At 40.7% G+C, this 16,051-nt stretch overlaps 1 protein-coding gene across 1 annotated transcript in view; it reads right to left on the reverse strand.

The window, feature by feature from the left end:
- fat4 (FAT atypical cadherin 4) overlaps positions 1–16,051 on the reverse strand; it is a 105,794-nt gene that overhangs the window by 45,192 nt on the left and 44,551 nt on the right. Inside the window, 2 exon segments of the mRNA XM_028588729.1 lie at positions 510–771; positions 6,680–6,811. Of these exon segments, the coding sequence (XP_028444530.1) occupies positions 510–771; positions 6,680–6,811 (394 nt within the window).

A 16,051-nucleotide genomic window follows, 5' to 3' on the forward strand; every position in this document is an offset into this window, starting at 1 on the left:
CCAGCTAATAATGAAGTGTTTTTATTAGTACTTTACATAATCATATCTTAATTACATCCTTAATTGACATTCTTCTTTCATTTCCAAACTCAGTTTTTATCTTTTTTATGAATAAAGGGATGAGAGTAAAAAAGGAGCTGTGCCAGACAGTTGTCAGTATTGTTGTAAATCCTGCTGGTTGCTGATAGATTTCCATATAAATCAGATATCGGTTACTGTCCCTTTGACCTATTAAACTCTTAATTTCCCCCTTAAGGAAGATACAGAGGATTTGGGAGAGCTACAACAGTCATATAAAAATGTTCTTATAAAAAATCCTCTTATAAATTGCCACAAAGAAGCTGCTCCGAATAATTTGAAGCTCTTGATGACCTTAACAGAGTTCGGTCTAAGGGCTTTTGCAGAAGACAAAACATTGCCTGTCTGAGTTTACAATGTCTACATTCTTTGCGTGTTAGTGTGTTTTAGGTTGTAATTGTATGCTTCATAAGGTGACACGGAGACCTTACCTGGTGCCATGTCTTCGGGGATATCAAACGAATACGTTGCCCGGGAGAACTTGGGCGTGTGGTCGTTGACGTCTTTGACGGTGATGTTCAGCCTCATGTCGGACGACTGTTTTCCATCGTCTGCGCGCACCAGAAGGGAATATTTTGAACGACGCTCCCGATCCAGCTTCTTGGTGGCGATCAGATCACCGGACTCAGGGTCAATCCGAAAGCTGTCGTCTGCCCCACTGATGATGGTGTACGTCACAAGAGCATTGGGACCCTGAGGCGAAGAAAGAAAAATTGAATATTATAGCTTGTAACTGATCGCAGATATATAGTAACCTGAACTCAAATGAATTTGCATAATTAAATCGGCACGAAACCATGAACTTAAGCAGAATTGTGGAATCAACTTTTCTGTTTACATCTTCATTGTTTCAAAAGAATTTAAGCTCATCGCAGGCTACAAACCAAAAAACAAATTTGAAGTCAATATTTGCTGGCTAGGTTTTCTGGGGAATTGTTCCAACTCTTTCTCAGGGTTCAGAGCCAAACAGGGGCCAGTAAGTGAGATGTACTTTGCTGGAGCATCGTGATTACAAGTATCAAAGCAACTCCATCCGGTAGGAAATCCCTTTACCACACGTTAGTGTGTCACGTCTCCACATCAAACTACCTACTTGTCTAGCATGAATGAAACCCTTCTTCACGTAGACCATCCATAAAGGAAAGGCTTGTGGTTTCAAAGAGACCATGCTACAGATCGCAAATCAAGACAGAGACATCAACATGGAGAAAACGGATGTAGAGTTATTATACCCAGCTGACCTGCACAAACATGAGACAAACTCCAAACTTCATGCATGTCTTTGATCGAAAAAGAAAACACCCTGCTCAAGCACCCTGCGTTAACAAGAGAATGTTGAAGATTCACTGGTGAAACATCAACTCTGAGATAAAAACTGGAAGGAAAGAGAGGAAACTTTATTAATGTCATTAGAAATTTAATAAATCTCCATCTTACCAAATGATTTGTCAATTACCAAGTCCTAAAAGTCTTGTTTTCTTTAAAAAAAGAGAACACATATCGCAGTGCGGTAACATTATTTTAAACTGTTTCCAAATAAAAATCAGTGTGGATTCTTCCAACGAGAATTTGAAGAAATTGAAAGTGTCAGTATCTCGAATGAAGACAGTTTAAGGTGAATTGCTGCACAAGCATAATGAAATAAGTTCTTGATTCGACAAAATTCTTCACAAAATTGGACTTGTTTGGGGCAGGGGTTAAGATACAGCCACTGAAATTGTTTGATTTCTTTGGTAGTTTAAAAAAAAAAGCAACTCAAAACACCGAGGCCACTTTAACCTCTGACTTCTGTCAAAAACAGAAACTACTTTTACACATATATGAATCACATAATCTATAATAAAACATATCATTCGTATGGCTTATCCTGAAAAGGACAGGTCACAATAGACAGAGAAAAAGAAGTGGAAGCTGAATGGCAATGTTCTAGTGAGACTCCCTCTCAGTCTTTGAACTTTTGGGGGCTATAGTGTTCCTCTATAAATGCAACTAATAGATCCTCTGTTACCTTGGACAAGTACAAGCGCCATGACGCATGTGATAGCTATAGCAAGAGTTTTTGGAACAGGAGAGGAGGACTGACTGTAATAGGACAACTGAATGAGCCTGACGACAGAGCCTGACATTTATATTTGTGCCGGGGACAATAAGAGATCAGACAACTGTATCACTGTGTGTCTTCTGCCAAAAAGAAAACGCAACATCAAAAAGCTACAGCTATTCAGTGAGATGAAGCTCTGGTTACAGCCGGTTAAGAGCTAAGCTAAAAGAGACTCTTTCAGCTATGTCTGATGTTTGTGTGGTTCTTTTTGATCCTGCTGGGACAATGGAAAGGCTTATACAGAGAGGCGTTGCATTAAGCGGTTCCTCTATCTGCATGTCGACACATTTACTGCCTTGATGGACAATGGTGCTCACATAACAAACTATATTTTACATAAACGGTGTGCATGCAGTAATGTTGAAGGGTAACATTAGCACTCTGTGTCTCACTTCTCACTTAATCTGTAGCTTGCAGGCATGCATTTGCTAAGCACGCATGTTACATATTCAACCCCTCCTCAACAATTGAGCACTTTTACTTTGGGAACACAAGTGCTGCTATTTTTTGGCATTAGCATTAAGTTCAACTTTTGACAACTCCCTGTTGTTGCGTTGCTTGTCGCTGCTTAGCATCTTTGCCTCTCTGATGCTAGTGCCTTCCTGTGTAAAAGGTTTCAGATGAAAAAGACATTTCTCTGCTTCTTGACGCACCAAATTGTTATGATTTCGTTGTCTACTGCTATGAGTTGAACTTAGATTGTTTTGCCCCGAAGCATTCTTTTTTGAAAATAACCACGCTGTATGAAATGGCAAAAGTCTAATTTATAAGCAATAAGTAAAAATGTAGCACACTGATAGATAAAAAGTCATAATAAGTTAAAAAAAGGAGTAAAAAGGATAATTTAAGGAGTAAATATTTCATTATTTTACACATTTTGGTGATTGAAGAGAAGATAATGAAAATATGTTGTCTGTCACAAAGACAAATTAGTACATATTTTCTTTGCCTTTTATCTTTAAGTGCATACGACTTTGTGCATATATATTAATCCTCCAAAAAGTCTAGACAATGTGGTTGTTTGCCAGAAGTTTTAGATGGAGTTAATATCGTAAGGCCAAGTTCATGACTTGCTCTTATCTCTTTCCCGTGGCCTGTTTTATGACGGATAAAACCTCCATCTTCTTGACCCTGTCTCTCATTGCATTACCAGAGACCTGGTCAGCTATCCAGGCCTAGTAAAAAGAAAAAACGAGGGAGACGAGGAGGACGGAGAGAGGCTCCAATCATTTAAGGACCCTGCTGTCATCAATCAGTAGTTCCAGATCTGGCAATCCCATCAACCACCTGGGCTGCAGTCCGGAACCCAACACCCGCGGTTCGCCAATTAATTTTCTGATAGGGTTCAAAGGCAGAGCGAGGGAGGTGGGAGAGGCCGACCACGGGGTCCATCTAGGCCACGGTCCAACACTCACACACCTATACAAATTATGAACACAGGCATGCATTTATACACATAAACATATCTACACTCTCATGTGTAATGCACTAATCCCTCTCTATTTATTTACTAAACTAGCTTAAGTAATTAAGATTGTAAACACATTCATACACTTACACACTGGTTGCTCTCTTGACCTTAACTCAAGAGTTTGACTAGTTTACAACTTTGGTTGTTGGGCGTGGGGGGTGGGGGTGGGGGTGGGGGGGTGTACCAGAGCGTACCAGACTGGAGCAGAAGGAAACTCATTTAGCAGATGAGTGGTTTTTGGGAGCAAGCTGTTTCTATGAGAAGTGAGAGGTGCGAAGCGAGACAGCGCCGGCAGGGATAGTGAGCTTCCTGTATGCAACAGCAACGAGCATGCAAGCCAATCATAATACAGACTCATGAAAAACAAGCTACAGTATATGTTGTCACTGAGAGCTCAGACATAAAGCCCTTAAAAAGGTAGAGATGGACCAACCGGCTGCACCGCTGCTTTCTAAATCTGTTTTCAACACATTCATAACTGCAAAAAGTGTCTAGAAATATGCGCGCGGCGGGTGTGTAAGCCTCTGGAACACATTACTGTTAATTTTGAGGCTATGCTTACTTTCAGAGACCTCTCCTAAAACAGCCATTGTTATGTTTTTTACCTGTAACATATTTTCCACATAAGGTCAGAATTCTATAAAAGTCTTTCCAAAAGCACAAAAGGCAGCATTTTTCGTTCAAATGAGGTGAGAAACATTTTCAGAGAGGCCAAGCCTGCAATTACAAAAAAAGAGCAAAGTTCTATATTGATTTTTTTTTCAACCCTACTGCAACCTCTTCCTTCTTTTTGGGGTGGAAAAGGGTGTAGCGAAAAACGGATGCGTAGAAACAGCATTTTAATACCCTCACACATGAATCCCACATGTAGCACTGTTAAATTGGATGGGGTCATTACGATGTCTGAATTCAGCATGTCAGCTGGCCAACAGCTTGCACTCTTGGCTACTCTGCACTGGCTCACACATGTGGCTTTCTCAACAAGGGCTCCAATGCGTTCCGTACGCGTAACTTAAGTTTCCTGCGTAAGGATGTGGGCAAAGACTTGGCTGGCCTCATATCTGGCTCCAAGTGAGAGCTGGAATCAAGCACAGGCTTTTATTTAAGCAACCTAGTCATGGCAGCAATGAAGTTTGGAGTAAACATCTCTAGAATTTGTAATTCCAAAATAAAGGCTTCTCTACATTCTCTTCCAGTGTCTCTATGTTTTCCTTTTTCATTTGAATCCCTGCCTGGAAGCAAAATGTGGCTTCTCTTGAATGAAAGTTCTTTTAATTGATCATTTGGGAAGACTTATATGCACACGTAAAAATGAATGCTTAATTATCTCCAAATTACTTAAAGCCTAAAGTTTTACCTCATGGCTCAGGCTAATACTGAGATGTGAGGAAAAAGTGAACAACTGCACAGTTTGATTTCAATACCATATGCTTACAAGATCAAAGCTGTGACTACTTTGGCGCTAAAAAAAGAAAATAATCAAATAAAGTCCTTAAAATCCCCCTACTGAAAAGACTGACCTGCTTCCAGGTCTGAGATTTACAGTCAATATAGTATTCTGACAAAAGGAATGGCCAGAAGTGAGATTTTGTACGACTTTTCTCACATTCGGAGCGAAGAGAAGGGGGTGAGGCAACAGCTGTGCAATAAAAGACGTGTGGCCTCATAAGTTAGCATTAAATTTGAGTCCATATTCTCTCCTTTTAATCTCTCTCCCCTCTATGGCCTGACTTTTTCCATTCACTTCAACTGTGTCCTTTGGCTTGGGTGGGGGACCGCAGACCTTGGAGATGCCGGCAGGGCCTACGTTTCGCTCACTGCAGGATTTAATGTCCATATCCTGCCTAAAGCAGCTAGAGATGGAGCTTTTACCTAATTGAGAGTGATCTTGGTGATGTAATGTGAACTATAGGGGCCGCAGAGGGACTATCAGAGCGACAGGCCGAAAAATCTATCGCTGGCCGTTCTCCTACCGGCTCTGTGACACTAGTGGCCTCAACGTGTCTCAGATAACGTCAACACGTGAGACAGAGAGGAAAATTCTGTGTATGTGTGTGTCTAGAAGAGAAAATGTATAAAGACAGAATTATTCAAGGTGGTCTATGTGTTTGTGTTGCTGTGTGTGGGTGAAGGAAGCACAATCTTTCTTGATATCACCATATTTCTTCCACCAAATAGTCTACACTGACAACGTTCCACTTCTGGGATTGCTTAGGTGCCGCTACCTCCGCCGGATGTCCCTCTTTTTAGGCTGGATGTCCATCAGCTTCTGCTTTCTTTGTGTTGGCATTCTATGCTCCCGTCGATTTCTGAGGACTAGGGTTAACTGCTCCTCAGATCTCTGCAGGGTAAATCCAGACATCTAGCTAGACTATCTGTCCAATCTGAGTTTTCTTTTGCACGACTAAGAGAACTTTTGAACGTACACATGCTCCACCAAAACAAGTTCCGTCCTGAAGCTATTTTGCAGAGGCACCGTCCTTGTGTCTGGGGCTTAACGCAGCGTTAATCCCCGGACACAAGACGATTGTGATTGGTTTAAAGAAATGCCAATAAACCAGAGCACGTTTTTCTCCCATCCTGGAATGCTGTGTGGACTAGCCAGAACCAGCGCTGTGGAAGAAGGTCTGGCAATGTGAGACTATCCAACTAATAAGTATCACCTCTAAAACTCCTCCTGTGCCTCCTCTTCTCTATGAAATACCCACAATGGACAACTTATTATTGTTCTATCTATTGCTCATATGGTTTTCTGCCCTGAATATTTCCAATATTTTATGTGATGGAAATGGTCCAACATAAAGATACTAAATGTCAACTTAGGTTCATTTCATTATTGACAGCTGCATTGGCCTCAAAATCTCATTTGAATGTATAGTGGTTTCTACACTGTAGGAACAAAAATTTAGAGCATATTTTCAATTCAAATTACTCCCAGGATATCTATTTTGAAAGCAGTGGAGTGGAAAACGGGCACAGAAAAGTACAAAAACATTGTCAGACAGAATAGAAACTGGGGGAGCCATTACCTTGTCTGCATCCGTGGCTGTTAACTGCATTATCTTGAAGCCATCTCCAACGTTCTCCTCAATGGTCACATCAAGAATATCATTAGGGAAAACAGGCGGGTTGTCATTGATGTCCTGCAGCGTGATCTCCACCTGCAGAGGAAGAATAAACACCACAGTTTCTGTTAAAGCTTTGCCAAATTCTGCTTGCTACAACTGTTAAGATTGCTGCAAAAAAAGAAGAAAAAAAAAAAAACCGTGTCCATCTTCTTGGATTTCAGATGATGAAGAAGTTGCACAAGAAGGGGAAAGTTATTCTCTGACTCCAGAGAGACTGGAGAGGAAAAGCTGTGAAATGATGAACTGTAGTATATTGACTTGAAAGGTCAAAAACTAAGCAGACTGAATTATTGTTTTTCCAAATATCATGTAGACTATTTAAATTTAATAGTAGAAAAAGTCTGCCCTTCAAAGCCAAACCCAGCTACATATCCGGTCAACATTGCATTAAGACCAGAAACCTTTAACATCTGTTTTGCTATATAAAAATATTACAACATTTGAAAATCTTTGGGAAAACAGCATTTAAAATTCGTAAAAAGATTGAGAAGAGAGGTCAAACCCAAACAGAAAGGGTTAGACTCTGGCTAGTTACAGCTAGCTAGTGAGATAGCAAATATACCAACTTTTACCTGTAATTGAATAATCAATGTTAGTTCTCCAACACCTTGGTAATTCAATTTGTTTTATCACATAAGCAAAGCAGTGACTACATGTAATTATAATGGAGAGAAAAAAGAAGTAATACCAGATAAATGAGTCCTACTACCTGGCCTAGCTTAGCAGAGTAGCAGCAATGCTAACTGTAACGTTAATCATTGTAGCCTGATTCCACATTTTGATGCTCCAACTTGAGTTGGTTAAACCACATGAATCAGGCACTAGCTAGATGTAATTATAATGGAAAAGTAACATTAGAAAAACTAAAAGGTAGGGAACTAGCCTAGCTTAGCGGAGAAGCAGTCACTCCCATGTATCAACTCAATTGAATTCATGTGATTTACTGTGGTTAAGCTGCCTTTAAATCACATGTCTAAACTCATTTAATTACAGATTCATTTATTAAACTAGCTCATTATAGAAGAAAGTCAAAGAAGAAACAAGAACACTTGTTTGTTGACAATAGTAGTACTGTAGTACAAAAAGGAGTACCGCTCCAGATACAATACCCACATGTTGATCTAACATAAACTAACATATCTAGAGAACTGCATTGTGGGTAGAACTCATACCCCACTGTCATTGGAGCTCGTGGAAATTGTACAATATACAAATTGACTTGAGGCTCTTTTCCATAGAGACTTACAGTGAGTGTAACTGTAGAGCAAACTAACTGTAGCTCAGGGATTTTAACTTTCATGTCTTAGAAACCAAAATAAACACACATTACTGTAGACCACAGACCCCCCATATGCATAAACCTTGTCCCATATAGTGAGACTTGTTCTGATAACCTAAATGTATTACAGACGCAGCAGTGGCAGGAGTGAAACCTATGATTAGATCAGTTGTTTACATAAATTATGTGATTTCAAGTAAATCAAATTGACATTTAACTTTTCCTCATTTTACAAAAAAGATCCCGTGAGCCCACATAAGGATCCCCAACGGTTCTTTCATCACACTTGGAGAACCCTTCATCACCATCCTGGTTTGCTGTTAATGTACAACAAGGCCAAAGTATGTGGACACCTGGCCACCTATAGCAGGAGAGAAGCCGTTACCCAAGCTGAGCAATGCAAATGTCTGAGGGTAAGTGGATACCCTGGAGACAGTGAGAGTGAGACATTTATGGTTTCAGATGTTCTGTGTCTAGTGTGGCGATATTACAATTTCACTCAATCCCACAACTGCAATCCCTTCCACCTCATCCACTAACCCAAATTTCAAAGCCGGTAAACACGGCTCACTTTTGAATCATAACAGACATTTTGCTGCACATTCTCTGTTTATTGACTCTATAAATATGTAAAAGCCGTGTTTAAATTCTCCAGTGATAGGATCTCCATTAATGTTGACAGTGATTATGGTAATTATTGTGCCATGCATCACAAGATGCCCCAACCTCTCTTTCACAACCCGCTGAAACACACACAGATGAGATGAAATAGGAAATTGGAAAAGAACAGTTGTCAAAAGTCCACAATGGGTGCAGCTTTTTGAGGCAACAAGAGTTTCCCAGCAGGCATTTATAGAGAAGACAATAGGCCTCAAGGCCGTACAACCACAAAGGTGGGGGGTCAGATACAGCAGCCTATTCATACCCAGCTATTGACAGGAAAAGCACACTTCATGTCCCACAAATCTGCTTTGCAACCAACAGTAGCAGGAAACTCTTCATAAAAGCTGCCACAGACTCCTTTTGGAAAAAAGCTCAGTTCATTAAAGATGACCCAGAACAAAAAGCTTGAGGGAGACATAGCTAAAATGGTGTCAGAGTCTGGCTGAATAAAACATGCTCCTTGCTGTTTACTGCTATGACAATGACTGCAGCAGGGCAAGTCTGCAAATCTCATCAATTAACACCCATTCATCCGATCTGTTTGTGCCAGGATGAGTACGTTGTCCACTTGTTGAACCGACTCTGAGTTGGTGTCCGCATGAGTGGAGATAATTACAGAAGAACAGGACAGGTTACGTACTGGGCACCAGCTATGCAAAAGTCGTATTTAACAAGCCACAATGACAGCGGCTTCTCGACTCAACTTGCGCCTGAGCCGAGGGACCGGGGCAAAGTCAACAAACAATGAATATTTATCTCCCCGCCCTGTGTGTCCCCTTGATGTGTAAATAATGCAAGGCCCACTTCTGAGGAGTGAACTAATTAGGGTAGAAGTGCAGTTTTGAGAAATAATTATGCCTCACGCTTCCAGTTTGCATTACCCAGGCTCCCACGGGACAGGAATATATCAAAGAGCTTTTGTGAAAAATTCATTGGAGGAAGAGGAAGCAAGGTCAGGGGGGGTAGGATGAGAGAAGCAGGAAGAGAGGTTTTGTTCCCTCTACCTGGCTGCGGTGGACCCAGACGCCCCGGCCGAGGCAGGTGAAACACATTAGTTTACAAGGTAAAAGATTGTGTTTCACGAACTACTGTTTCAAGTTGCAGGTGCTGCTAACTGGCTGCCAGGGTTTTATTATTTATGGGGAGGTATGAATGATTCACGCGTCAAGTGGTTCCTGAGCACTGTCGATTATGAGACCTAAAGTGATGGAAGGTGTTTGTCCAAGAGGTTGAGACTGGAGCTCATACTCAGCAGTGATAAATTAATCCTGTCACAAAATTCCCAGAGTTTATATGATATATGCAGAACTGACAGGTGGGATTTAGATGTCTGAGTTTAAATTTAAAGGCTCACTTCATCCATATTACAGAAATACACATTTCCCCACTAACCTCTAGTAGTATCTATGTAGATAGTTTTGTTTTTATGTGCCAAGGTTTTGAAATATCTGCAATTTCTGTGGTCACCCCAATATAAATGGGAAGAATGGATTTGTAATGTGCTCAAAGCAGGAGAAAATACCATCTAAAAAATTCACTGGAACTTCCAACCAAAGAAATTGTCCATATGAAAGCTGTTGAGGGAAATATCTGTGGATTATGACCAAAGAGTAATCAAAACATTGATTCTGGAAGGACAATATGCTGTTGAGTTTTTTTTTAAATGTCTTTTTTAATGCTATGAGGAGCACAAATGAAATTCCATTAAACTCCAATGTACTTGGGTGGAGGCAGAAGTTTCAAAAGAGTATCGTCACAAAATACCAAAACTTTCTGCGTGGCTAGGACTAGTTGAGAAATTACTGTGTATGTTTTTGTCATTTGGGTGAACTAACCATTAGAAAGTATCAAAGTGTTGCTGCATCATTCATTTTGTATTACTGTCAGCCCACATCTAACCATCTTTAAAATGGCTTGCTTGTGGAAGCAAAGCAGACATCAAAGTACAGACATTTACCTCAAGAGTAACAGAATACACCAAAAATACTTCTTCCATCCTACCACACTGTAACTTCTGAAGTGAGAAGAAACAGTTTTGGTTACAGCTGAAGGTAAAAGCATCACCTGCAGAGCAAACAACCGTTGCCATTTTTTTCCCCCCACATCTAAAAAGTGGAAGTAGCACAGGCTTTCATATGTTTCCACCTTAAAACGTCTCATACTTGCAGTTATGCCAAGACCTCTGCAGACAGACAGACAGACAAGCAGGGGGAGAAGTCACTGCAGGAGCAAACAATCTATTATTTGAGCACAATCCCATGTAGGCTGCGCATATTTTGTCAGTTACCTACTCAGTTATTTCCAATAACCAGTAGAGGGGTCTGATTAATTAAGTGAAGAATGGTTTGTATAACAGATGAGTAACACAGTGCGTGCTTGCTCCATTGAACACCCTGAACGTCTGAGTGAAAAGGTTGAAATTCACATCATTAGCATAAATTTCTTCCAAAGCAGAAAAAAGTGAACTCTAGTGCAACTGATGCAACAGTTGGCCTGTAAATGTTGAGCTCATCTGATCATAAAAATTGGAGCAGGGCGCGCCTGCTGCAGGAAACAATCATTTCAAAATGTTTAAATGTCTCCTTATATGCTGTTGACGACTCTGGGTCAAGGGTTGGGGGAAGCACCGACTTCCAGCACTCGTTACACTTGGCCTCTGAGATTGAACGATTCCACTTTGCATCATCCATTTTTCATTGATGTGCACATGAGCCCGAGTTGGACCTAGTTTGTCAAAAAACCTGGGATCACAAAGCAATTCCAAATATAACACTTCATCATGGAGTCAGAGCCAGAATCATGTGCTGTTAAAAGAAATTAGTCAGGCTTTGGCGCAGTATAAAAAGCTAAATGGCACAAAGGAATTTTTGCAATGCCATAAAAGACGGTCTTTGAAACGTGCTGATTCCACGACGTATGATAAATAACCAAATCTAATCCAGTCTGAGGTATATTATATATATTGTTTACAATGACATGATGGTTATCTAAGGTTACATTCGTCTAATGCCTCAGCTGGGGCCTTGTGTAATGTGAGGACCGTGACCGAGTCGAAGGCTGGTACAGCTTGGGCTGGTTAGCAGAGTATTCCAACAGAAGCAAAAAAATACAAATGCTCCAATTGGCGTGCTTCTCCAAAGGAGCATTGATGTCATCTCTGGGCCTTCTCATATGCAGACGGAGAGGTTATATCCCTTCCAACCGCTGACTGTGAAAACTTTGAAGAGCCACTCCCAAGCAGGTCAGTAAGAACGTCGCATAATTCCCACAACTGCTTTAACAAAGTATTTAACTCCAAAAGGGTTTTTTAACCAACTCCCTGCACATTGAGAAATCATACTATCCCCAAAGTTCCTGCTCTATTTAAGAGCCACCATATTGGACAGAGGAATCTGTCATTCTCGCAACTTTGAAAAGGGATTACCGACCGACGTAGAAAAAGCCCAGGCCTAGGTCTGCGTTTGCCTTGCTTAAGCTGAAAACCGTATGGCATGATCCAAGCACATCTGATGAATGCTCTGCTATGTAAGAGGAATTGTGAAGTGCGTGATAAAACGCCACATTCAACATAAATAATTCCCTGCAGCACCGGAGATATGCAGACAAAGACCATCATTATTTCACTTCATCTTCACTTCCTTCTCTACCTCTCCTTGTGGTGGTTTCAACTGTTTAGATAGAATGTCATAAACTCTTGGCTCCAGATTTATGGGAAGTTAAAGAACGTATGGGTTCTGTGGGTCAAAAGTGCCACCTCAGCTCTGTCTTTTAACAACAAAAGAAACACAACTAAAAGAATCAAGACAAGGTCAAACCGCACGGTTTCTTTAACACGTGTACAATCGCAACGGGCTCGATCTGTCAAACAAATGCCTGCAAAGTCATTCATCTTCCGACCACAGTCATCAGGCTCTGCAAAGTGCAAGCGCGCTCTGGAGACTGGAATTTGAGCGTGCCGGAGATGGGACTGTGCCCGGGAAAAATCAGACAAAGCTGGACGTCAGCCAAACCTCAACGCACTGTGCAGGAGAGAAGTCAGGATACGATCATATCCCCCTCAAGTTCCCCAAAATCTTCTGCAGTCCCACGGAAAGAAAAAAACAGAGCTCAAGTGAGTAAGAGAAAAAGACAGACAAAACAAAACAGGGCAGCCTGCAAACCATCACAAAGCACCTTGGCCTTATATAACCAACAAGGGGAGAGAGAGGAGAGACAATGTCGGACAAGTGGTTTTAATAAAGGGGATCACGGTCCTCTCGGCGGACCACTTCACCAACTGTTAAAAGATTGTTTGTCTACAGCAGGCCCCTTCAAGCCCCCTGCAAACCCTTGCCAAGCAAGATTCCCTCTGAGCATTTCGGGTGAGACACATAATCCAACAGAACGAATAACCCACCAGGTCATCTGGACCAGTCTATTGTTTCACAGAGATTCTGGATTTGCGGACATCTCTGCACACAGGAGAGTGGAAACAAATCGTGATGGATTGCCATTTATAATGGTCCCGTATCCGGCCATGAGCGGTGCAAACTGGGGTTCTTCTTCACTATAAACAGCCATAACTCTTTCCCCCTCATTCGTACCTGAGAGAGTTAGATGGAAAGTTTAATTAGACCTTGTGCAAGATCAGAGTAGAGCTAATGGAGGCGAGACAAGATTTAGCTCTCCTTGAAGCCGGAGCACAATTCAAAGCCATCACCGAAATTACCATAGCCTATTAAATGCTGCGTGTTCTGTATCCCTGGATTAGGAGGTTAGAAGAACATCAAAACAAGCATTTTCTCCTTGTGAGAGATGAAAGATAAAAAACAAAATAATTAGGCTATTTGTGAAAAGTATGCTTTGAAGATGTGAGGAAAGAAATGTTCTTTTTTTTCTCTTTTTATCAGTTATCTGTCTTTTTTAAGGACTTCTTTAAAAAATGGAAGGAGACCAAAACTGGAGTCAGTCGTCTGTCCATTTCCATGTTGGTGCCACTGCCTCTGTGTGAGTCTACAGCCTAATCACTGCGCTCTCTCCACAATTACCTCCAATTACGGCACTCAAACCATGCCGACCATGGAAAGGAGAGAAACTGAGAAACACGACACTTTGTAATTGCTCATAAAAACACTCAAAATAGATTTTAAACCATTTCTGGTACTGAAAACCTACAGATTTGATGATTTTTTTGAGGGTTCACACTGTTGCGCCTCTACATTTCAAACCAAAATATTATACTTTTTATTTTGTTTCCTACTTCTGATAGCTATATTTACCACTTGCTAATAAACATAAGATAAGCTCATTTGCAATTTTCAGATAACAATATCTTTTCAAGAGCTGCCTTGTGTTAAACTTGATGACAACGCATTTTTACAAAGGACAAGAGGTACTGTAGGAGGATGTTTTCCAGCATGTAATTCTTCAACTAATATCAAAGGAAGGAATATCACCAAAATTGGAGATACAAGCGTAAGCTTTCATCCGACAGCTGCAATATAACACACTGCTACAGTTTAAACATTCCAAGAGTATAATGAAGTAGTCAGACTCAGCGCCACCTGGACCACTTAAAAAAAAAAAAAAAATATATATATATATATATATATATATATATATATATATATATATATATATATATATATATATATATATATCAATATTTAACACACTGAGTAGGTATATTTCACTGTTGGATTATATTTGTAATGGAGTACTTTTCCCAATGCATTATCTATGTACTTAAATAAGAGATCTGAGTATTTCTTAAAGCCCCCCAAAAAAAGTAATATTATTGTATGCTTTTGATGCTAATTTAATGTGATTTGTTTGAAGCCATCACAAATAAGATGGGGAGATTGTTTCAAATGGCCCAATATGTACTCTCAGGCTTTGCATCAGTGGAATTTTAACAGATAAATGTTAGATCTAAGTGATATCAGGCATCTTCCTCTAAAGCCAATGTTTCTTTCTAAGACTTCTGGAAGGGTTGCGAGAGGCTTTAAAAGACTATTATGGCATCTATTTCATAGTTGCTGTCAACCAATGATAAATGCATGAGATTTACAGGAGCTGGGGGTGGGGGGGAGTGGGGGGGGGGATGAAAGACGCATTAGCGAAGCATCTCAGTCTGGATTGAACCTTATTTTTTAACAAGTCATGTCTGTGATGACATCCTCTCCCCTGCAGTAAGCTAATTCCTCAACCTAGAAATCTAAGTGAAATAATTAGCCTACTGTAATGATGTTTGGCACTGATTTGATTATCAATTCATTAGATCTGGTTTCCATTATGGTTGGGAGTTCAGAAAGCATCAGAGGAAATGTTGTTCCCAGACTTTTTCCTGTCTACTTGCTAGTTGCTGACATGGTGTCAGGTTTTAAATGTGTTTTTAGTTCTAGCAGGTCAGGACAAACACAAAGACCTGTCTTTTGAGGGTATCCACGGTCACTATAGCAGCACATTATTAATTAAGAATGCTCTGCAAGTCACTACAGGATGACAGTTTTCATCCGGATCATAAAGTTCAGTTTTACATTTAACGGTTGAACTAAAGCTGAACTGAACACATCATCGCTGGCTGGCAGAGTTCTTTGTGAGAAAAAAAAAAGTGCTGAGGTGAGAATTAAAAAAAGATGATACTCAACTGCTGTTGACTTTATTTAAACAAGCATGAGTGGAGGAGTGGAGGACAGCAAGTAAGGAACGTAAGTGCATATGTGTATGCGTGTATATACGAAGGGAGGTGAAACCAGCTTTAATCCAAAACAGGAGTCGGATTGTTGTGTGAAAAGCTCCAGGCACCCCCGGTAGCCCCTGTTAATGTGGAAACCCCCTGCAAACATTAATGTTGGGAGGAGAAACATGGTGGGGGTGGGTAGGGTGTATGTGTGTGGGAACAAGGGGTGATGCAGTAGTCGACCTTGCGGCTGACCTGTGTCCCAGAAGGAAGCCGACTGCCACCCAAAGCTCCTGCTGATCAGGCTAACTTGGAACAATGAACAGAAGTTTAGATTTTACAACGGCAGTTTGTTGCATTTTGATGACGGGCAATTCTGAATGCACTTGAAGTAATAGTTTGCCATTTTGGCAAATATGCTTGATCGAGTTCTTACTGGGAGTTGGATACCATAGATACCACTCTCATGTCTGTTACGTATAGAGCAAGAGGAGAGAAGTTAGCGTAACAATTTCATAGGGCAACAGACTCTCAGCCTGCATCTGATTTCTTCTGCCCCTAGTGGCCAAATTGATCAATGCAGTCCTATATTTTGTATACAGTGGCTAGCAGCCTAATCAAGCTCTTATAAATAGTCAACCTGGTTATTCCTATTCCAAATACCCTTCTC

Source organism: Perca flavescens, chromosome 10, assembly GCF_004354835.1.
Source record: "Perca flavescens isolate YP-PL-M2 chromosome 10, PFLA_1.0, whole genome shotgun sequence".
Classification (NCBI taxonomy): Eukaryota; Metazoa; Chordata; class Actinopteri; order Perciformes; family Percidae; genus Perca; species Perca flavescens.